This window comes from Centruroides vittatus, unplaced genomic scaffold, assembly GCF_030686945.1.
Source record: "Centruroides vittatus isolate TY-2023 unplaced genomic scaffold, ASM3068694v2 contig_551, whole genome shotgun sequence".
Classification (NCBI taxonomy): Eukaryota; Metazoa; Arthropoda; class Arachnida; order Scorpiones; family Buthidae; genus Centruroides; species Centruroides vittatus.
The window spans coordinates 427,511-452,520 of record NW_027122328.1 but is presented as its reverse complement, the minus strand read 5'-3'; the positions used below and the strand labels follow the sequence as shown (position 1 = coordinate 452,520).

The window sequence follows — 25,010 nt, the reverse complement described above, 5'->3', positions numbered from 1 at the left end:
ACTAGTCATCTACTGGATAAAAAAATTCAAGTGGATGTAACTCAGGACAGGCTGTCCAGCGTTGTGAAGCACTGAAAGCATGATGCAATCGCCATTTAATATAACACAAACTTTTTCAATGAAATGGACGATTTGCAATAGAAATAAGTTACATTAATTATTTATTAATTATTACTGGCCAAAGACTGATTTCAACGGCACCCCATGAGCAGCTACAGAAATTCAGAATTGGTGTAAAATTTAAATTTCAGATGTATGGTCAAATTGTTTGTGCAGTTGCCATCACCAAGTTCTATACGATGGCACCCACTGATGCTCTCATCGTCATAGCACGGATGACCCCCCAGCCATTGGGTCATCCTGAATAAATACTTGTATCACCAGCTAAATCAACTAGCCGCATCAGAAATCGACATAAACCGTTTGCCGATTTTAATCAAAAAGTTTAACCTCCCTGCAGACATAAGTGTCTTAGGGAAATTCCTCCTGGAGCATGGTCTGGATATTAACTATGACTTGCATACCCATCATCCTGCCAATGATCCAGGCTACAACATTTACCTTGTTTACCCTGCGTCCGAAGTCCGGTCACCTTCGCCTCGCGACCGATCCTCCTGCCTGTCTTGGCTACGATCGCCAAATATTCCCGGCTCATCGTCGTCTAAATTCCTTTTCTTTAATCCCCGTGATTTTACGCGTTTCGGCATCTCCGTGCGAAAAGGTTAGATGGTCTACCTGGCCGGCGTTTCTCCGGCCATTACAATATTGCTGCTTCGTGGCGTTCCCGGCTCCTGGGTTCCCTTGCGTCGTAGTTCAGTCTTCTCCGTGCGGGTCTTTTCCGCTTCCGGAGTCGTCTTCCGATGCTGTGCGAAATCCAAATCCTGTCGACCATTCGGTACGCCAATAACACAATGAAAAGATCAAATAGTTCGTATCTCCCGTACTTGTTTGTTAATAAGGCGCCTTACGACCACCGACGAGCAATAACACTTTCTTCGGCCATGTTAGAACTCGGTCAGCCAGACGATCCAAATCCAATTTCCCGCTTCCACTTCGACCGACCAATCAGCAGCTAGGCTAGTAAATAGCGTGATGTTTCGCCAACCGTCTCTTCTTTCAGAATGTGCCACTAATTCAAATTTAGCCAATCGCGGTCTTCCACAATCTTTCCTCGGCAGCATACGTTACCGGTTCAAATTGTCCAATCATTTCATTACACGATATCGCCATGACAAATATGAAAGGCAAATTGAATTAAAATAAAGCAAAAATTCTGGACAAAGAAGAAAATAATTGCAAATAAATATTAAAAGGTCATTTACAAATTATAAAGCATAGAAAAAAATTTAATTGTATGAATGAAATTGACGGTTTACAGTTAAATAATAACAATTGGTCGTCTTTCATATGCATTAAGGGCGAAATATTCTAAATTTCCATCGTCGAAAAAGAGTTTTAGAAATGGTACGTACGTATGATTGAATTATTTTTTGGAAATCTTTAAATGTTGATTTATGTACACTATTCGTTGATATCTATTCCGTGCCATATTGTACATAAATTCTTGTTTTAAAAAAATATGGTTTATTCCTTTTATGAATAATAGAAACATTTTTTCCTCGATAGCATTTTAAACTGAAGACTAACTTTAAGTCCAAAGTGTACATTTTGAACGGAAAAAAGTAAAATAAAGAATATCGCTGTGTCAATCTACCACGTGTGATGTAATTGTACTTTAAATGTAAGAATGTTGCTATTCATATGAAGAAATCAATTACAAGACAATAACTACAATGTCATTTTTCTAGTTATATATTATTTAAAATGCTTTAATTCATATCTTACAGCATTAAGTGGATGCAAAATTTTAAAAAATAACTTCCCAATTCGTCTGTAAATACACGCGCAATTTTTAATGTTATATATTAAAGTTTCTTAAAAACCTTTTAGCCGCTTATTTTGAGAAAATCTTAAAATCGCCGAACAAATGTCTAATCGAGAATGAATATCATTTTGTCATTATTCTTGACGGCAGATAGAATGAAATTTTTGTGAGAAAAAAAACAAACACCCATGTAAAGTAAACGAAACTTTAATTTTATTAATTATGTTTAATTAATTTTGTACTTCATTAGAAGGTTAATTTAAATCGATTGAACAAATCATAAATTTTAAAAGAGAATAATTAAATTTTTATAATAAATTTAAAATTAAATTAATTGATTAATTCATCAATTCCCAAATTTGAATTTCTTAATTTCTCGAAATGTCTTCGGGTGTAGATTCATTCATTCGAATCTTTCGGTTGGCTTTTATTATCAACCGCGTTAGTTTGGCGGTTTCAAGCAACGAACGACCCAAAATGGCAGTCGGCGAAGAAACTTCAGGAAACTCTGCCAGCAAGTTCGTCTTTCCTAAAAAAAGTAAAAGTATTTTTATCAATGAAAAATAATATTTTTAAATATATGTGATCAAATATTACACATAATTTCAATTTTAAAACAATAATCAAATTAGTAAAAGGTGTTCAATATAAGTTCTTAATTGGGATGCAATTTGAAAAAATTGTAGAACTATAAATAGCCACTGTCGTCCGTCAACGTGTCTGACTGCCCTTCCTCGATCTCGAGAACGGCGTCAGATAGATAAAAGCCGAGAGAGAGCAGGTATGCAACGGCAGCTGGCCCAGATTAACTATATAAAAGCTTACGGTCTAAACCGAGTAAAGTGCTTTCAATTCAAAATTTTCCCCAGAATGGAGTTACATAGAGGGCCGGTATGATTACGTCATTAGAAGGAAAAGGATAGCGTACAGAGGCTAAACACCACTAATTTGAGATCGAGAAAGTATTTTTTAAATTAAATAAATTCCAATACGATCAAAAACGGCATGGCAACATTGTGAATAAGTCGCGATAATTTTTGCTCGTTTTGAAAAAAATTTCTTCCAGAATAAAGACGTATGAATGATAACCAATTATAAATGACATAAATTAAGCAAGTATTCAATTAATATTTTTACGAATCGCACGAGTAGAAATGGTGTATTTAAACGAAAATTTAAAAAATTCCGATTAAAAAGAGGTAAATTGTCGTCTGCAATTGCCCTTAACACGTTCACCTCTAATAGTAAATTCACAGATAATTTAATAAAATTAAAAAGCAATATTTAAAACATTTGTAACTTTACAAATAAAATTAAAATATTTACAACCTGATCAATTGTATTATTAATGTTTACATTAAAACTAAAAATTTATTTTGCTAATTTGAAACATTATTTCTTCCTTTGTACAGGTATAAAAAGTCTAAATCTTGGTGTCAGAATATGATTGTGAGTGAAGTTTAGGACGAAATATCAATTATATTATAAATCTAAACTAAGGAAAAAATATAAAATACTTTCTAACCTCTTTTTCATATTCTGTGGTGAATTCGTCTGCAGATGAACATTCGTAATCATCATTTTTCCTATCTTTCGATTCGGTCAATTCAATTAAGAATTCTGTTTTGTCTGTTTTCTTGTTTTCTAAAAATAATAATTTCATAATTTAAATTCTACATTCCTAACTAAAAGTATAATAAATACGCCATTAACTGTAAGTAAAAACTAAAAATATAGCGGGTAATAAATTTTCAATTACATTTCCTCTCACAAATTAATACAAGAATAAATAATTGATGTGTTTCAAACAGTAATTAGCCTCTAAAAATTAAAACTGCGATGAGTTATTCAATTTAAACTATACAATTATGATTTATTGCAATTATATAAAACCTGAAACTTATAAAGAATGTCACAGAGCAGTACAGATGTGTAATTATAACATAACCGCTATAAAACTACTTAGAACACTGATTTCTGTTCACAGCGACCGGATTAAAGAATCGAAAGTATAAATCACTTGGTATTAATATAAATATGTAATTTCCTGATATATTTCACGGATTGTCTGCTTTCAACCATAGTTTGAATTCAGATGCAGAAAATCCGTTCTATTAATACTTTGCGAATTATATGCCAGACATTAGTAATACGCTGCTGAGTTGTATGCACAAAGTTACTTTATTATTCTGAATACAAGATGAAATAATGTCTCCATTTAGTTCGTGTCAAATATGCACTGTAAGTAAACATTTAAAAATGAAAATTGAACAGCGCCGTGTCTTGTTTCCCACCTGACCAGAACACTCGAAAGACGTTATGCTGGAAAAAGCTGTCATATAACTAAAAAATAAGTGAATAAGAATAACGATTGACCATGGTGCATGCTGAATGTTCATATCTAAATAAATTCTAATTATTTAACACTAAATAAGTAATGTCGAAAACCAGAAGCTATCACAGTGACTTGTCAATTGTTTCTGTCCAGATACGTGAACATTTTGAAACATTTTTCACTCAATATATGAAATATTTTCATAAATAAAACAATATTCGGATATCAGTTCTTTATATTGGATTTTTATGACATAAACATCAAACCACTGAAAAACTATGCATGGAAAATTAATACTAAACTTCACAATGTACTAATAACACATCAGAGTGACAAATATCTGAATATAATTGTATTTTTTTTAACAATATTTCAATAAATTACTTTGAAAATTTAATAATTTTATTTGTAACATTACCTTCATCAAATTCTGTTATCACTGTTGATAGTTCTTCGAGCGTCATCGATGAAATAACAGACGGATCACAGTTTTCATCTTCAATATCGTCTGTCATGGAAGTTGTTGACAGATTAAATTCAAATTTTTCCTCTTCCAATTCATTTAAGTGATGAGAGGAAGAGGCGTTTTCTCCCGATAATGTCGTTGGGTAATCGAGGTTTTCGTCTTCGGATACTTCGTTTTCCTCCTCTTCGTAGATTATCCCCAAATTATGAGAAAGAACATGTAAACTCATCAGATCGTCTTTTAATGAGCGGTAATTTTCAGTTTCCATTGCCGAAATTTGTCTCGGGGACAATGGAGCATAAATATCCTCCTGGTGAACAGAATTATGAGAAATAAGATATTGAAATGTTTCGTGAAAATTACGTTAACTTAAAACAATAAAGATAAATGTATGTTTAAGAGTTTTATTATAAATGAACGTAATGCTAATTAAGATTTTATTACACGTTCAATTGAAGACAGAGGCAATAGAAAATGAACCCGATTGCCATCACAAACTTCAATTGTTTTCTCTTTATTAAGCAAGACTAAATTTATGTAATAATATAAAACATGTAGAGCAAATTTAAATAAACATTTACATCTGTGCATTACCAATAATCAGCTTTTAAGCGATGTAAGGATTAATAAGTTAGTTTCAAACAATTTAATTGAATTTAAACTTACGAGTGAGAACAATTCCGTTTCATCTGAGTCGTCCTCACACATTATATTTTCGATTGTCTTCGTAATATTAGAGATCTTTTCTTGTTCAGTATTTTTGTCTGATTCTTCTCTGCTGATGTCATTGAAATTAATTGGGGACTGTTGATTCGTATCACGAACACCAGTTTCAGAATCAAAAGCTAAAGTATAAAAGAAAAGCCATTCAGTTAATTGTTAACACAGTGAATTCAAGTGTTATATAAAAATTTGAATGAGTAAAGCTACAAATAGATTACACGAAATGAACGGATCAAATGCAAACTGACAAGAAATGTATCGAAGATTTACTTAAAAATATTGCAGTTACGTTTAATAATTTTACATTTGAATTTATTTCATATGAAATGTTCAGAAATACAATAAGTTTATGTTTACAAATTTGTTGAAAATTCATCAAGACATAAAAGTATAAATGATTTTACGGTAATTAATGTCTCGAGTGCAAATTATCAAACACATAAAGTCAATTTAAGCTATAACATTACTTTATTATTGTGTGTTGACGTGAAATGTCTGCACGTTTACTAATGCATAATGAAAAACGCTTGAGTATTGATAGAATTTAAAGAAAAAAATCTATATGAAAGGTGCTATATATATTGAATTTAAATTTTTAGTTTAAAAATTATTTTGCTTTTAAACAAAACGTTTCTTTACATATTAACATGAACGATGCGATTGCTCGTTGCTTTGTTCTTAGTCTCTCTCTTTATCACATTGGATTTTAATCTTTATTTATACGCTTTAAGTATTTGTATTTAAATTTCTTTATGTATATTTTGTCTCGGCTGCTGTACAAGACCGGACCTCAGGGGTAAAGCCTCTGCTTTTTTTTCCCTGTAGTGGCATAGCTGTTCATTTACAGTAGATATGCAAACATTTTTGTTTTTAATGTTTTTATAACAAGTAATTTGTCAAAGTTTTAACACGGGCATTCGGAAAATTTTATTATGTAGCAAATTTTCTTCTTTATCAGACGCCCTCGGTCCGAATCAGTACGTTAAATCAAAATTTTACTGTATTATATTTCACTAAATGAACGAACCGATGTAAATAACCAAAACTGTGAACAGCGAAAATATAATGTGTGATTTGGGTCCAAAGCTCTGGCTGCTTTTACCATTTCTCTATACTTGTTTTTTCTATTGATGGCTACAGTGTATTGCTTTTACTTTTTATCTATATTTATGTATTGATAATATATAAATAAATTAGCTCGGCTGCCTTAGCTGTAGAGATACAGCCTCGGCTTTCTTTTCATTCAGTTATTTGAATTACAGCTGTTCATACAGGTGTATTATATATTTAGTATGTTATGATTATTATAATATATTTAACGGAATTTACCATTAGCATGTGGATCTGATACAGCTTGAGAAGATTCAAATGACGAAAGCATGTCGGGTTTCGTATTTGTCACTTCTTCCCGGTTCTTATTTTCCAGTTCCGGGTTACTTTCAACACATTTGATTGCCCCGGATGTAACGACATTTCTGCTACAGAATATTCCGATTGGTGTGTTTGCATCTCATATGGAGGAAATTCTTCGAGAGGTTCACTTCCGTCCATTTCTGTTTGTGCCTGATGCTGAGATGCCTGCAAGCCGTAATCCACGACTCCGGATGGCGGTCCATAAATACCATCTTCAGTTGGAACTCGATAAGCAAGCATTGTGGGGGCTTGCTGATGTGGAAGATGTTGAACGCATAGTCCGTACCCTTGTGGCAGGACATACTAAAAAATTAAACATAGAATTGATTAGTTATAAAAATATCAAATATTGAACTTATTTTTAATTTCTAATTGAAGCAATCTAACACCACTTGTATAATTTATTTTCAATTAATTGAATATTAATTTTTTGCTGTACAAAAGAATAAGAAGTGATAATATCTACTGAAAGTATTATTATCAGAATTATAATATTTCTAGTTTCACGCTTAGAGAATTTCTTATAATTTGTTTCTTGTCAAGTAATAAATAAATATTTGTCTGAATATCTTTTACTAACACAATTATTTTTGGATTGTTTTTCTTATTTGCACCAAAATGTCCTGAAAATTTTCAAGTTTGTTATAGAGCATTAAAGTCAAGCAGTTTGACTTTAATGATAAAATTTTTTCTTCGGAAACATTTATATTTTGTTACTCGAGTGTTTATTTAGTGTCTGATTTAATTAATACAAATAACAAAGAAGGAAGAAGCTTTTAGTTTTAAATCTCGGACCTCAAAACACCGAGTATTGAAATTCTTGTAAATATTAACGAGTCACTCAGTAAAATAAGAGACACGAAACACTGTAATCTTGATAGTAAAGTTTTAACACTATTTTTAACAGAATCATAAGTTTTAATTAATTTTAAGATTCTGTATCTGGCAAATACTTTGTCTTATGTTTATTCTTTGTCTTTTGTTGCATGAATTTTTAAGTGTTTATTCCAGGATTAATTAAGAATTCCTATTGACATGATATTGTAATTGCTAAATCATAGAACTTTCTGCACACATCCTAAATATTTCTGCATTCGGTTGTTGTGTGAATAATGTTTACAGTATTTCAAAATTTCTCTTTTCACTTACCTGATAATCATACGTTACGTAGAAACCATCTTCGTACGGGAAAATAGTTTCGATACAAAAACATCCAATATCTGTAAACAATAATTTTATAATTATTAAATGTAATTAATGGCAGTCGGTCATTTTCTTTTTTTAATCAATTCATTGAAATGAAAAATGTATTAATGATATTCATCGCAGTTTACAAGAGAATATTTTCATTTATTTTCTAATAGTTATGTTAATAATTGCGGTGAATAGGGTACTTTTATTTATATTAGCTACCTGCGGTCATCTAATGAATATAATTATAATTACAGTATATATAATAGAATAAGGTAAACTTACCTATTGTATTCATATTTAAGCAAATATTTCGCATTAAATTAAATCGCATCGAATAGTCTTCGACAAATAGCTTAACTCGCTTCGACAATGGCCAAAACTAGAAGCATTTATTGTTAACGCAACGATAGATAATAAGTATTGTTGCGCGTCGCGTGCCACGCGCGTCACGTGCGCCATAATCAGTTAATTACTTATTTCACAATGAAAAACCTAATATAAAAAATCGGCTGGCTAACGCTACTTAACATTACTCTATTTGCCGCATTTTACTGGTTTTGTTATTATTCGTTCGTCAAAAACCTGTCTACGAATCTCGATTTAACATTTTTCTTCGGCGTGTCGCGTGGCGTTGCGTTTCTTTATTAGTTTTTATTTATTGCAGCTTTGTGTCCACGGGGAGAAACAAGTAAAATAAATTGCAGGCAGTAAGAAAAATTAAAGTAATATCAGTAAAAAATTTTGAAACTACATTCCTTTGGCTTCTTGCGTAGATATCTCGTGTATGAGGCAGCTAATTTATCTGTGAATCTATCTCTCTACTTAGAATCGTTTGAAGTTTATGCACTGTTTTATTTGTTTGTACAGTGTATAATCTTCTTACGATTTATATGTGTTTTATTTTAATTATTTCTCACTCGACGTTATCACGTGTCTTCTGTAGTGTCTTCTTTTCGCTAACAAACAATACCACTGTCTATCAACACTATTTGTTACATTTCTACATTCTGTATTTTATTTCATTTTGTTTCGATAATTTTAAATTTTGAAATCGAAGAAATATTTGAAATTACAAATAAAATATAACGAATTTATTGAATTATAAAGTTTCTATGAATTTATGTAACCTACTTGCGTAGTAAATTCATTTCGGACAGAGATTTTCTACATAAAGTTGCTGAAAAATATTTTTATTGAATGTATTACTTTTATATTTGGATATTTTGACAATATTCGTGGCACTAATTGCTTCTTGGGCATTAAAGAAAATATATTTTAAAAATCAGACCCTCGTAACAGGTTGGTACAAAGATTTATTCATCCACGATAAAGTAGTAATTAGGTTAGGGTAGCAGTTATTATAGTAAACAGCTATTTATAATTTAAAATATATTAATACATTTTAAATTTTGTAGGCGAATTGCGCCAGAAAATTTGTTGACGTTTTACACTGTGCCTCTAGCCAAAGAAGCTTCAGAATTAATGGTCTCGTCCAAAGTAACCTTTATAAGTACGCGTGCCAAAATCTTCAAAAATAAAATATTCTCACGTGATAATCGTTTTGACAGGTTTTGATTGTTTAATATCTTTTAAGTATTGACAGAACCTTTGCAAATAATACACCATAAAAAAGCCAATAAAATATATAAGGAGATATTGAACTTTTACTTTTTTTAAATTGAACACTAGGTTATAACAATATAACTTACTAACGTCTAAACGTAAGGTTTTATTTCTTTACTATACCTTTTTGATGTTTTGAAACAACAAAAAAATCATAAATCAATATAAAATTTCAATCATTTAAAGCCTAGTTTTGTTTCTTAAACGTTAAATTTCATTTATTACTTAATAGAAATTAATACACGTTTCTGCTTCTTAATTATCCTTCGAGTGTTAAAATAATTTTTATTATTTACAGTTTTTTTTCTACACTAAAACTTAGTGCTTATCAGATTGTTTTAAAGATGTAAATGCTGCTGTTTTACATTTAAATTGTTTTATTTATTAGTTGAAAAATATCTTTGTAAATTCGTAATTCAAGATGGAGAAAAAAAGTCGTGAATGAACATTTGCAAAATCCACCATTTCATAGGCCATTCTTTCTATACACTGAAACGTACGTTGGTTTTCTTGTGCAGGGATCACGAAGTGTCCTTTCGTGAAATTTTGAAATATTCTCTTATAATAATTATCTGTAATGTAATTTCCAATACATTTATATGGAGTAAGTTTTAGGACTGCCATATATTTACACTGTACAGTAAAATAAAATCTGTTTAAATCAAAATAGCACGGTTTCCATTGTTGAAAGGTTACAGTTTTATTGGGCTGCAATTTCAAAAACTTGTAGACCTATAAATTTTCACTGTCATCCGTCTGTTTTTTCTTACTCTCGAAAATGGAGTTAGATAGATAAAAGATGAGACCAGGTGTGGAAAGCATAGGAGCGGGAGAACTCGATTAATTATATACAAACTTCTGATGCAAAGAGCTACTCAACTTTACTTCAATTCAAAAATTATCCACGAAAGGAGTTGGATGATAGGCACGACTCAAACGCTAACGATAAAGTATGATGTACAGGGGCAAGACACGACTAATTTGAGGTGAAAAGCATATATTTTGAATGAAATAAATTTAAAATATAATTAAAAATTGCAGCCAGGCACGATGATGATGTCACAAGAAACAATTATTGGTTTATTTATTTATCTTCTGTTTTACTGGGACTCAATTCCAACTCTATTTTATTGTATTTCTGTGCACGCTTATAATATGGTCTATTCAAGTAATTGTTTAATCTCATTAAAAAGAAAACTATATCGTTTTATATATTAAAAATTGTAACGAATTTTTCAAAAATAGATTAATTTTAATACAATATTTAGTTTAATAAAATATACATAATTAATCATTAATTGTTTTTTTACATGTACCAATAAATTTTGCTGTAATTTTCAAATTGTCGAGTCATAATTTGAAGAATTAACAGGATTTTGAAAATTTATAATTTATACAGATTTAACATTACTGAGAATAAATGAATCCTTTCGAATCACTAAGTGAAAATAAAACGTGTTGAATTATTTTAAAAATTTGGCGTTTGTAACTGAAAATATTTTGACTTACATTTATACAAAGTTAATACTATTTTAAGTACATTTTATCTGGAAATTGTACATATTCATTTTCCTCTTATTTAATAACAGTCATAACTGCTCCTGGTTTTCCTTCTTCTATGAGTTGAATAATTGCTTCAGCCACTTCACTCGATCTGAAAATTAATTACATTATTATTAATTTGACACGACTCGAAATTGACTAAAATCTTTCAAGAATTTCAGGTTTTTATTCAGAATTCTATTAGTTGATTCATAAACTTTGATCAATTTTTGATATTATTATTATAACCTTAGTTCATTTTATACGCTTTGTCTTCTGTATCAACATTACAGATATCAATAATTATTAATTTACAATTTGAAATTCGTACCAACGCATCTTACTTTTGTAATTTCTAAGATTTTTATGAAATGAATTCATTTAATAAAAACTTCTTGTTGATTTGCCTATCTGTTTCGAGACGCCATAAAAAACACTAAATCTTTCTTCTACTTGTACACACAAATTTCATATACCCTGTTGCTATTTTAGTGATTAGTAAATTTAAACTGTGTTCTTCGATACTGTAGGTTGTGTTTTAAATTTCTGAATTACAAATTATAACTCTTTGAACTGTTTGTTTTTTCTTTTAAATATTTTTAAACGTTTCTTGGATTACATAGATATTTTCGGTTAATGTTACCTACGGTTCTAAAATGGCGGTTCGTCTCTGATTCAAGGAAACAGAAGAAAAAAAAACAGTGGGAACGCACGTTTTAACCTAATCTAACCTAACCTATTCTAATAAATTACCATAATTATTACCAACCAAATTATTAGAATAGGTTAGGTTAGGTTAGAACGTGCGTCTCCACTGTTTTCTTTCTTTTGTTTCCTTGAATCAGAGACGAGCCGCCATTTTGGAACCATAGGTAATATTAACCATATTTTCTAAATATATTTAAAATATTTTATAAAAATGCATAAGAAACAACAAACTTTTTGCAAATAAACATCAATTTTAATAACAGAAATACCTGTCTTTTCTATCAAAATATTTCACTTTGAATTTCCAAATTTATTGAAATTATTAATTAAACATGTTCATAATTTTTTCTTATCAACTTTAATTTCTAAATTTATATAATTTATTTCTAGTTTAACATTTTACATCGTATTGAGTAATTAAATTGCTCATATGAACTGTAATAGAATTAGCAACGTATGGTCAATTCATACAGCCACTACACCTGTTTACGTGTTTTTAGTACTATTCAAAGGCTATGGATGACAAGTGACAAGCAGCAAGTGAGCAAACCAATGACGTAGTCAGTTTCATTAGTTTGTTTATTAAGCTGATTGCTACATAGACTCTTCTTATATTTGCATAAATTGAGTGTTTTTATAAAACACATTCTGTATAAGTTACATTATTTATATAGCAGTTTTTAATGGAATTTACTTAATTTATAATGGCTAAAATGGATAATATACAAATATACGAATTAAAAGATTCGCTTTAAAAGGGTTCTATTTTGCAAATTTATAATTAATTATAATTAAAATTTCACTTCAAGTAATACTTACTGCATTGGTGGATTTCTTTCTAATATTCTTACAAACACTTTATTGATATTCGTGGCTTTAGCATCATTTTGAAACATTTCGGTGTTTACAGGCGCTGGGCATACACAGGTGAACTTAATTCCACTTTTTGCATAATGGAGCTGTTGACGTAAAATATAAATATATAACTTTATAATCAGAAATATTGTAATAATAGCCGATTAGATTTTCTATTAACGACGATTCATTCGTTAATTTATTATTTATTACAATAAATAAAGAGATAGAAGAGCTTAAAGAGCAGTCGTAATTAAATGCATAACACAAGAAAAATCATAACAGAGTTCACTTTCGAAAATTTAACATGGCGAAACATTGATAATTGCAATTATTTTCACATTGAAGTGAACTCACTCAGCAAAATTAAATCACAAACAACCAAACACCTTAAGTTGCTGAGAAAAATTTAATAAATAACAAACGTTTTCAGCCAAATCTGTTGGCCATCATCAGGTTAAACAAATTCGAATGCAAACACAAAATGGAACAAAAAATTTAAATACAAATAAATAAAATAACGGATAAAATATACATATAAGAAAGTAAAAATTAAATATAAATAACAAAAATATATAAAAAATATGTATAGGTTAAATAATAAACTACACGAAACTCTAATAAATGCAAGAAGTGCATTTATCAATAAATTATACGAAATTCTGACAAATACAAGATATGCAGTGATAACAAAATCAAGGCATTAAATTAAGAGCTATCAAACCTCTTAATTAAATATTTCCATGCCGAAGGCAACCCTTCGGCATCCCTGGCATTAATGCAGGCATTATGTAATCTGCTCTTAAATATTTCAATTTTTTCGGCGCAAAACGCTAAAGTCGGTGAGTGTACAGGTTTAATGATGTCTGCTTCACCCCACTTGACTACCGAGCCTTCAACCTGTGCCATCTGAGATAGAATTGTGGCGTTAGATCTTTTGCTGATGTTGTATTTGTGCTCCCTCAATCTAATCCCTAAGCTTCTATTAGTAACTCCAATGTAGTTTTTATTAATGCCTAGTTCTTGGTTTTCATAAGGAATTTTGTACACTCCAGCCATTCTTTCTTTATCAATACGGTCTTTGTCGTTCCTTAATAATTTGTACAAGTTGGGAGCCCTCTTGAAAATTAACTTGGTATTTTTGCGGGCTGAGATTTCCTTCATGATAGCTTCTTTCTTTCTGTCATACGTGAACTTTGTGAATTTGCGGAAATCCCCTCCTTGAGCTTTTGTTTTGTTATTCTTGTAGTTTTTGATTAGTGTGGTTATCATATCCGCCCTGTATCCTAGAGTTCTAGCGATATGCGATATCCTGTAGATTTCTTTTTGTCTATCAACCACACTACTGCAGTAGAGAAAAGCCCTGCGAACAAGGGCACTGAAAGCAGCCATTTTGTATTGGTAAGGATCATTCGAACGCGATGGAATGTACAAAGGGCTATGCGTTGGTTTTACGTACACTTTAGTAATCAAATGTCCTTCCTTGAATTCGATGTCAATGTCTAAAAAATGTATCCGTGAGGAACACGTCTGTTCAATCTTTAGCATGAGGCCGTCATCGTTGTTGTTGATTCTATTAATAAATTCCTCGATTTTCCGGTCATTTTTCCATATTACAAGGACATCGTCCACGTATCTTTTAAAATACATAATGTCATTCATGAAGCCACAAATAACACTCTTTTCTAACCTTCTCAATACAAGTTCACACAACAATCCTGACATAGGATATTGGGACGATGTCCTTGTAATATGGAAAAATGACCGGAAAATCGAGGAATTTATTAATAGAATCAACAACAACGGTGACGGCCTCATGCTAAAGATTGAACAGACGTGTTCCTCACGGATACATTTTTTAGACATTGACATCGAATTCAAGGAAGGACATTTGATTACTAAAGTGTACGTAAAACCAACGCATAGCCCTTTGTACATTCCATCGCGTTCGAATGATCCTTACCAATACAAAATGGCTGCTTTCCGTGCCCTTGTTCGCAGGGCTTTTCTCTACTGCAGTAGTGTGGTTGATAGACAAAAAGAAATCTACAGGATATCGCATATCGCTAGAACTCTAGGGTACAGGGCGGATATGATAACCACACTAATCAAAAACTACAAGAATAACAAAACAAAAGCTCAAGGAGGGGATTTCCGCAAATTCACAAAGTTCACGTATGACAGAAAGAAAGAAGCTATCATGAAGGAAATCTCAGCCCGCAAAAATACCAAGTTAATTTTCAAGAGGGCTCCCAACTTGTACAAATTATTAAGGAACGACAAAGACCGTATTGATAAAGAAAGAATGGCTGGAGTGTACAAAATTCCTTATGAAAACCAAGAACTAGGCATTAATAAAAACTACATTGGAGTTACTAATAGAAGCTTAGGGATTAGATTGAGGGAGCACAAATACAACATCAGCAAAAGATCTAACGCCACAATTCTATCTCAGATGGCACAGGTTGAAGGCTCGGTAGTCAAGTGGGGTGAAGCAGACATCATTAAACCTGTACACTCACCGACTTTAGCGTTTTGCGCCGAAAAAATTGAAATATTTAAGAGCAGATTACATAATGCCTGCATTAATGCCAGGGATGCCGAAGGGTTGCCTTCGGCATGGAAATATTTAATTAAGAGGTTTGATAGCTCTTAATTTAATGCCTTGATTTTGTTATCACTGCATATCTTGTATTTGTCAGAATTTCGTATAATTTATTGATAAATGCACTTCTTGCATTTATTAGAGTTTCGTGTAGTTTATTATTTAACCTATACATATTTTTTATATATTTTTGTTATTTATATTTAATTTTTACTTTCTTATATGTATATTTTATCCGTTATTTTATTTATTTGTATTTAAATTTTTTGTTCCATTTTGTGTTTGCATTCGAATTTGTTTAACCTGATGATGGCCAACAGATTTGGCTGAAAACGTTTGTTATTTATTAAATTTTTCTCAGCAACTTAAGGTGTTTGGTTGTTTGCAATTATTTTGTACAAAGTTATCTAGATATGTACTTAAACTCGCGCATTTATTATCATTTTACTTACTCCATAACATCTTGTAAGAATGATTACACCAGCTTTGGTTGCTGAATAGAGAGGTTTTGGTGGCAAAGGTTGAAGACCTAATATATAAATTTTTAAAAAATGAGTGTCTGAATTTATTTAAGTGCACGGAACGAAGTTGCAGAATCTTTAAATACCTCCTACAGAAGAAACATTAACAACAGCTCCAGCCTCTCCTCCATTATTCTTCCCCATATACTTTAATGCAATATTGCAGCCATATATCACATCGTTCTGTAAAATTTTGATTGAAAAACTTATAATGAAATGAATAAAATGAACTTTTAAAGAATGGAAACTGCAGAAACTTACCAAATTAACAACCACAATTTTATTACCTTGAGAAACTCCCGCATTATTTATTAAAATATTTAAATTGCCAAATGACTGTTTGGCTTTTAAGTAAGCTTCTGCAATAGAATTAATCTAATGAGAATCAACGAAAGGTATTTCATAAAATTAATAATTTTATTAAATTGTTTTCGTCGTAATATAAAATTATTCGTGTATTATTTGCTACAGTACACTAATCTAGAATGTAACATGAAGTTTCTTCAAGACAGATTTTAAAAAAAGGACTTGATGAATTGATACTTGATGGATTTTAACAGATATACCGTATATGCCTTTTGAATAAACTTACAATATGTCTTATTGTATGGCTCTCTTTTTCAGATAATATATTCACTATTTTCGTGCATTTTAAATTAATAGTTTTAAAACTTCTCCTTATAAAGAACAACTAATAAACCCACGCTAATTGTCTATTTTCACGAAGACACTTTAAGCAAAGTAACGATTCCACCAGAGCCTGTATGCGTAACACAACCGAACACTGGAAGTTCGTCACAGGTTCGCGCCTGACCTATGAACTGGCTTTGGGAGTTTTCCAAATTTTCTTCACGTGTTTAATACGTAACTGAAAGGACAGTTTTCCATAAATGACCTAGCAGAAGGCACTCTTTTTTGGTAGAACGTCTACATGTTGCATTGCTATATGCCATCGGTCCAAATTAATAAAATTTAAACCAGACACGAATTAATGCCAGTTTCCCACAAAAGATCTCCGCAGATCGATGACGTGTTGCGTTGTTGTAATCAAATAAGAGCAGAGAGCATAAATTATCATACACATGTTTATTTAATTGTAAGAAAATGGTAATTAAGACAACAGATAAACACAAAACAAGTTTAATCATGAAACCAATCTGTTTGTTAATTGTAATCAAATCGCATATCGAGATCTTTAAATCGAAGTTACATTGTATTTTATTATTTATTCATAAGTGTTTTGAGAAATAAATGCATTACAACCATTCACTTCAAAGTCGACAGAGGTTCAAGATTTCAAAAATCGTTACAAATTATACTAATTTTCATGCGGAATTAATATACGTCTTAGACAGTAAAACCTGTTTAAGACGGAAACCTGCCTAAACGGGAATAATTCTTAGGAACGTAACGGATTTCTGTGATGAAAAACCTGCTCAAAACGGAAACCTGCCAAGCTGGAAAAACTCATTCTGTGCCGTTACCAGTCCTATTTATACAGGTTTTACTATACTTAAGAGAAGCGCAAAACCGTTGTTGAAATATAAATCAACGATTATTTTAAACCAGGATTTTCGGTTTAAAATATCTGCATTAAATGTATATTTGTTTACAAATTTATTCCTGTATTATGTTTTCGTAAGTGTACTGAAGTGTAGAGTTTCGTAACGTTTCTTTAAAATATATTCTTTGCTTCTCTGCGGTTATAATTAAGAATACTTTTTGAAAATTAGTATTATTACGAATATATTTTAAAATATTAACGATGTATTCATAAATTAATTGGATTTAAGTGTAAAATACAATAAATACCTTCAAATTCTTCCGAAGAGGACACATCACATTTGACAAAAATGCAGTTTGATTCTCCATAACTCTTGCAACACTTCTACTGTGCGTTGACCTTTTGCAGAATTCACATCTGCGCAGCAAACCTAAATATTTTTATAAAACAATTGATTCGTTTGAATATATTCTTGAAACATTTCGTTTTTTTCTATTCTTTATATTTTATCTGTTTTTATGAATGATTTGTTTGTATTTGGAGGACATCTTTGCGTAGTAGCAGGAATAATTTGCTCTATTTCGATTATAAGTAAATGTGAGGACCGGACCCTGGTCCCAAATACAGCCCGTATTATTTTGCACAATGTCTCTCCCCCGTGGGAAATGTTAGAAAAACTCAAAACATAGACAGGATATTCATCCTTCCTCCGTCAGAGAGGGCTTCCTGTCACTCCGGATTCAAATCCCGAGTCACGGAGAGTTAATCATCGCCCTTCTCGATTGGTGCTTGACTATAAGGTGACCCAGGGTATATAAAGGGGGTAAGAACAGCAAACGGGGTGGCTGAAGGTCCGAATAAGACGCCTGTCCCGTCTGATCCCGATAGAGAATCGAGGGCCGCCGACGAGCCGCCACTACCGATCCTCCTGCCTATCCATTCTAGGGAGAGGTATGACCCCGAAATTTGTCAACTCTCTCTCTTAGCCCCGCGGTTAGGAACCTGACGCGTTAGAGTAGAGCTATTTTCTGTATTTTGTTTGTTTGTTTAAATAAATCGTGGTTTGTTTTCACAATGGTTTAGTTTATTCGAATATCTCCTCGATCTTATCGACGAACCCACACGCTTCCTCCACTCGAGCCGACAATTAATTACTTAATCCCGACAAGTCGGGAAATCAAACAAAATCAGCCATCCGACAGTGGGGCGGGTCTTGCCGACGTGTTAGCCGGAAAAAAGGAGGTACGACTCCGTCCTACCTCCTTAAAATAAAACAACATAACTAACCTTTATATTTAAGTAATTTCATCTTTAAAATTGAATTATCCAACTTTATCTTTAAATATACAATGCGAGAAACTTGAATTTTACAGCTATAAATTTTTATTTATTTAATAATTTTCTAGTAAATTTGAAAGAGCAATTTATATTCTTAGAAAATTATTTACAATTCGTTCCTTATAATTTCTATAAATATTTATATTTTATACATATTGAATACAATAAAAATTATCAGTACAGTGAAGTATTTATCTCTTAATATAACATAATGATTTTTTGTGCATACTTTTCGAAATTTCATTCATTATAGTAACATATTTAGTATCAAAGTCACGATCTTTGCCACATTACAGGAAACTTAATGAGTCTATACGTTTTAAAATACTGTACTTTAAAAATGTTACCTTACATCCCCCGCTTAACAGTGCTTCGCAAACAGCTCTTCCTATTCCCTGCACACTACCCGTTACTAAGCATCTTCTTTTAACTCTCGTATAAATTGTTACAAAGTCTAAAGAAACGTTGACATCTCGTAGATACCGTATACTATCGATTGGTACGAACTCGAACGATAAAATTGCTGTCATACAATAAATTATTTTAATAACCGGTCAAACATATAGATATTGAGATATTTAAATGCCGCCATTTATTACCAACGATTTATTTCGAATTTTCTGTCATTTTTATTGTTATTGTTTATTTTTACAGTAATTGGTTATGAGTATAAAAATTTCATTCCAAGTTTTAAAAAGTATATAATATCCCTATCGAATGATAGAAACTTCGAATTCATAAACATAAAAATAATTAGAGAAAAATTCAGCATGGAGTTGATTAACTTTCCCGGACACATTTAGTGGAGCCATCTGTAATCATATTTTATTAAAAACTATTTATACTTTTAACTGTTACTGAATAGGTGATATCGAGAAACTTGAGACGATGTTTATCGATGTAATTAACCCGGCGAGCAGTTTAAGAAGTAACGTGTCACGTATGAAAGATTAAAAGTGATTTATTGTTGAGAAAAGAAAAAATATGACGAAAAGTACACATAAAAAAGAATAGTGTGATAAAGAAATTAAATTAAACTAAAGTAAAGTAAATAAACAAAGTAATCTAAACTATAAAATAAGAAATAAAAAAATAATAAAATAAAATCAGTTGGCATTTAAGCAGGAAAAGTCTTGGATAAATTGGAGCTCGCATTCGGGTTCGTCTTAAGAACGTAATCTAGTTCCTTTTTTTAGAACTCGGATAACTTTTCCGTAGTTCGACGAAAATTCAAGCAACTGTCTGTCTTTATATTGCAAAACACAGCACCCAAAAATGTCAAAATACATTTTTGTTATTTTTAATAGGCGTCAAAGAGGTGACACTTTTGTTTTTTTAATGTATCTTTTCTCAGAATTAATTATATTTTACAAAATGTAATTTGTGCACATGGTGGAGTGTTCTCGAGCATTTATGCATCAAAATCATCAAAATATATCGTGGGAATTTTTTTTTAAAATTCAGACAAAAAGTGTAAACCTTACACCCGTAACCTGGGCTTCCTCGGGCAATAAAGTGGCAAGAAATTTAATTTTGAGGGTAGGAATTAGTTTTATAAAAAAAAATTGTAAATGCTAATATCAAGGAAAATCGTCATTACGTCCGACCTCACTCGAGATACGATACACGACCCCCTTTATCCCGACCCCGATGATCTATAACTATCAAAATTTACTCAAAAATAAACTAATTAAAACGATGGAATCCGATTAAAAATGAAATTTTTTGTTTTTTTAATCTCGGAAACATTTGAAATTATCATGATTATCCGTAGCACGATAATTAACTGCTTGTAGATAAACAATGCAAACACCAGAAAAACAATAATCCTATAAATATTTTTATACGTGATATCTATAATTCGATTAAAATGATGTCGGTTTGCTATCCTAGAATATCAACGAGACAACGAAATTTAAAGAATAATGTGTTTTTATTTTTCAACAATTAAATAAATTCCGTGTTACTAAACGGTAAAATCCGGTTTTGAACCAAACAGGTATTTGAGAAAAATGTCCGCTTCTCTTTTCGAAAATGATTTCATTCCTCTGTACTTATTTTTCTCTAGATATTCTCTGAATTTTCTTTGAATAGTTCTAGCCGCTTCGTCTTTCCGTTTGCTGTTAACAATACTCATTTTGTCGATAATGGGAAATTTGTTCAGAGTTTTAAACTTTTTTGTAAATTTACTGTTTAATTTCTCGAAAATATGGTCGATTATCCATTCCGCTTCTTCGTTTTTGCCATCTTCCCTGGCTTTGTGTTTCATCAATTCCGTCAATAAATGAACGCAATGTATTTTATTTCCTCGGTGGACGGGAGGGTCAAAAGCATTGTCCGTTTCCAGAGGAGACGGCTGGATTATGGAATCTAGAAATTCGGGTAACGACTCCAACGGAATCCAATGAGTGGCTTTGGGATCGAAATGCGCCCATTTTCTATAAAAATCGTCCAAATCCATGTCGGATATCACTTCTTTCGGATGCTTCATATCTTCGTAATAGTCCAATATGACGGCGACAAACATGTTCATCAGAATTATATTACATATCAGGATGTAACTCAAGACATATATAATGGCCAAAATATATATTCCGCAATTACCGTATGGCAAATTATTAAAATATCTATCACATTCCGGAGGTCTGAGGGTAAGATTTTCCAAAATATCGGCCCAACCGGAAGCCGTCAACAAGTAAAAGAGAATGAAAATTGCCGAAAGAACGTTATTGAAATTAAACATTCCGTCAAACGTATTTCCTCGGACGTCGCCGAAAAACGAAACTCCGAGAATAGCGTAAATAAAAAGAACTATTATCCAGATGATACTTATGCTCAATAAATAAGGCATGGCCTTGGCGATGGCTGTCATCAGGCGATACATTTTGTCGCTGTTTCTGGCGTGCTCCAGCAGCATCACAAAGTAGGCGATACGAAAGACCGATAGCGTAGTGAGTTTAGGAAAATCCACGTATCCAAATACTTGTCTAATGACGAGACTGGCGTAAGACAGGGAAAGTAGGAAAATGTTCACACAATTCTTAATACTGGATAAATATGCTAAAAGCCGCTATCTTGGCTACGGCTTCTACGGTGTAAATAATAATATACATATATTCAAAAATTCGATGGATTTCCGATCTCGAATCCGGTTGATTATAAAAATGCATACTCAAAATTAAAATCTGGAATATTACTAACGAAGATACTATGGATTCGTGTAATTGGCCAGTGATTAATTGATTAAAACTAATCTCGGTTCGAAATTCCGAGATCCTTACCGGCCGACTTTCTAAAATATTCAGCAATTTTTTGTAAAGAATGTAATGAGCCGGCGATTCCAAATCGATCATCACCTTAGTTTCCACCTGTTTCTTCATTGCGTTAAAACTGTCGATGACGATTCCGATAAGCAAATTGATGGTGAAGAGAGATCCAAATATAATAAATACGAAGAAGAATATGTATCCGGAAATGTTCGACTCGATGTGTGGCTGTTTATCGATTCCGTTCGAGTCGACCCCGGATTCGATGATTTCCTTCCATCTTTCCGAGTAAGCCACGTGTAAAAGCGTTAGGTAGCTCATCCCAATATGATCGAAATTAATTTTTGGTGTTAACCACGTGAAGTTCTCCGTCGCAATCCGTTCGTTTGTCTATAACATCGGACATGAGTTTATTTTTATCGTCATCCGCGCAATACCAAAGTTTTCCCGAAAATATTTGTACTCTTAGAATGGCGAATGTTAACCATATGTAAAGACAGATTAAGAGTACTTTAAATACGGATCCGACGGATAAAAGAACCGCTTTTGTAACGACCCGCAGTTTTGTCCATCGAGTGAGACGCTGAATCGATTTCAAAATTCTCAGTAGTCGAAATACACGAACCGTCACCAGTCGAATTCCAAATATTCTTCCGAAAAACACGCTTATGACGCAAAGTAACATTATACAAAAATCAAAAAGTAGAAAACCCGAAATGCACGTGTCCAGAGCAAATATTCTCATCGTCGTCTCTACCACAAAAAGTGCGGTAAAACAGTTATTTGTCGTTCCTACAACACGCGAGAGTTTCGAATCCGCTTGTAGAGACGAAAGAGGAAAGCAGATGGGAATTGTGCTGACCACGATGGTAATCAAACTCAGAATTTCAAAGCACTTACTTTCGGTTATTGACTTTGTCTTGAGACGGAGTCCTCTCGAAATATTTCGAACTATCCGAGGACAGAGAGAATGCATTTCACTTATTTGTTTTTCCAGTATACTTTTATCAGAGATTCCAAAGATTGTTCTTCGTCGCGATCGACGTTTATTCTTTCTCCAAAACGAAAACCTTTTTAGTTTTTGTTTCAGGTATTTCACCACTTGTCTCGTATTTTCTGTGTCTTCGTCTCGCGTGTCTTTGAATGTCTCTATCTTGAATCCACCCAATAGCACGGCCATAAAAAGATTAAGAATGACAAAATATCCGATGAGAAAACACGAAATTATTAACGTGGCACAAATTAATTTTCTTTCCGTCATTACGGTAATGCAGTCGTACATACTATCGGTCCATTCGCCCAGTAATATTTTAAAAATAGCCAATAGGGAATGGAACAAATCGAGAAACGTCCATCGATCGATATAAAATTGTTTGTGTTGTTCGAATTCCTTTTTCAACCAACCGGTACCGATGACGGCGAAAATGTACATGACGAAAAAGAGGATAAACGACAATCCCGCCAATGACAACAACGAATGGCTGATGACGGTTACTATTTTTTTCGTCGCCGTTAACGACTGCGATAACTTCATTAAACGGATCAAGTGTAGAGATTTAAAAACGCTTAACTTAAGAAACGTAGATATGAACATTTCTATATTACTAAATACTACGACTATTCCGTCGAAAACTCTCCAGCCGTCGTTGGCAAATCCGCCTTCGTACACAATAATAGTTAAAAACAGATCTAAAGTGGCGATGCAAGTCAGCGCCTGGTTGCAGTGGATCAGAAAACGATGAAATGTTTCGGACATTCCGTAGTGTTCGCAAGCCAGGAGAAGTGTTCCCATCACTATAGTGAAGAATCTGAACGTCTCCGTCACGGGACTATGAATGAAAGAATAACACTTCATTCGTACTCGTCTCCAAAAACTCAACTTCTCCAGCACCTCGTATTCCACCGACGACTGCTCGTAATTCGTCATCTCTTCCAAATCGTCTTCGGACGAATGTCGATCAACGTCTACCGTAACCGTTTCGCATCTTTTCGGCGAATATCGTTTAGGAGCTTGGGTATATTTTACTAGTCGAACGTTATTGAGATTAAAGGCAAATTGTTCCATATCCCGAAAATATTCTACGTTTCCTTTAATTTCGGAATCTTCTCTTTCTTCTTCCAAAATGTCTCGATACGAACTGGCTACGATAGCCAGCATAATATTCAGAAGGAAATAAGTTCCGAAAAATATGAGCGGAGCGAAAAAGAAAATACTGAACGAGCCCGCCGTGTAAAAGATGTTTTTGTAAATTTTTTCCCAGTCGTCTAGCGTAATGATGCTAAATACGCAAAACACAGAGGAAAGGAAGGTATCGAAAAGCAGTACGTAATCCAGTTGATTTATGCCGGAGTCTTTCAGGCAGATATAACCACCGGGACAGTGTCTAGATCCCGTTATATTTCCACAACTGATAGGATGTCCCTCGTCGTCCGACAACCAATACGATTTGTTTTGAATGTTAGACAAAGTGAACGGGATGTTGTCGGAAACGCATTTTTGTAAAAGGACTCCCATAAATAGCTCTTTGGCTACCAGACTGGTAGTTATTACGAAAAGGACGGTAAGCAACGCGATACCGGCCATAGCTCTAATGGATCGAAGCATTCCGATGGCAATGGTGCGAAGACCCGATATGATGGAAATTATCTTCAGAATTATAATGGCTTTCAGCGATCTTATTTCGTTCAGATATTCGTTCCGATAGTCGAAGACGTTCGAGCCGAACGTAACGGTAGTCATTACCACCATAATAAAATCGAACCATCTCCAGGGAGATCTCAAATAAGTAAAATTTCCTACCACAAATCCGCGAGCGATGCAGTACAGCATTACTTCGAGAATATAAATGGAGACAAATAAATAATCCAAATTGTAATCGGACTTGTGCACCAATAAAATGCAATTAAAAATAACGGTTACGATGACGAATCTATCGAAAAACTTGTGAGTGACGATATAGCAGGCGATTCTTCTAATCCAGTTGGTGGGTCCAAACAGATACAGCGATTTCTCTCTGTTGAATCTGTAGACG

At 32.6% G+C, this 25,010-nt stretch overlaps 3 protein-coding genes across 3 annotated transcripts in view; all 3 read right to left on the bottom strand.

The window, feature by feature from the left end:
• LOC136978812 (15-hydroxyprostaglandin dehydrogenase [NAD(+)]-like) overlaps nt 1–17,742 on the bottom strand; it is a 34,021-nt gene extending 16,279 nt beyond the window's left edge. The window contains exons 1-3 of the mRNA XM_067274631.1: nt 17,683–17,742; nt 16,132–16,245; nt 15,957–16,053 (exon numbers count right to left, since the gene is read on the bottom strand). Of these exons, the coding sequence (XP_067130732.1) occupies nt 15,957–16,053; nt 16,132–16,245; nt 17,683–17,742 (271 nt within the window). The remainder of the gene's footprint in view (nt 1–15,956; nt 16,054–16,131; nt 16,246–17,682) is intronic.
• Nucleotides 17,743–20,678: 2,936 nt separating this feature from the next.
• On the bottom strand, nt 20,679–21,629 carry LOC136978810 (sodium channel protein 60E-like). The gene has a single exon (XM_067274630.1). It carries the CDS (start codon nt 21,627–21,629, stop codon nt 20,679–20,681), a length of 951 nt encoding a protein of 316 aa, XP_067130731.1.
• A 686-nt stretch (nt 21,630–22,315) lies between these two features.
• On the bottom strand, nt 22,316–24,808 carry LOC136978809 (sodium channel protein 1 brain-like). Its single transcript, XM_067274629.1, has one exon. The coding sequence runs from the start codon at nt 24,806–24,808 to the stop codon at nt 22,316–22,318; it is 2,493 nt and encodes an 830-aa protein (XP_067130730.1).
• Between the last annotated feature and the right edge of the window lie 202 nt (nt 24,809–25,010).

Excerpts from the sequence above, each read along its gene's own strand:
- LOC136978810 (XM_067274630.1), bottom strand. The coding sequence starts at position 21,629 with ATGCTGCTGGAGCACGCCAGAAACAGCGACAAAATGTATCGCCTGATG.
- LOC136978809 (XM_067274629.1), bottom strand. The coding sequence starts at position 24,808 with ATGCTGTACTGCATCGCTCGCGGATTTGTGGTAGGAAATTTTACTTAT.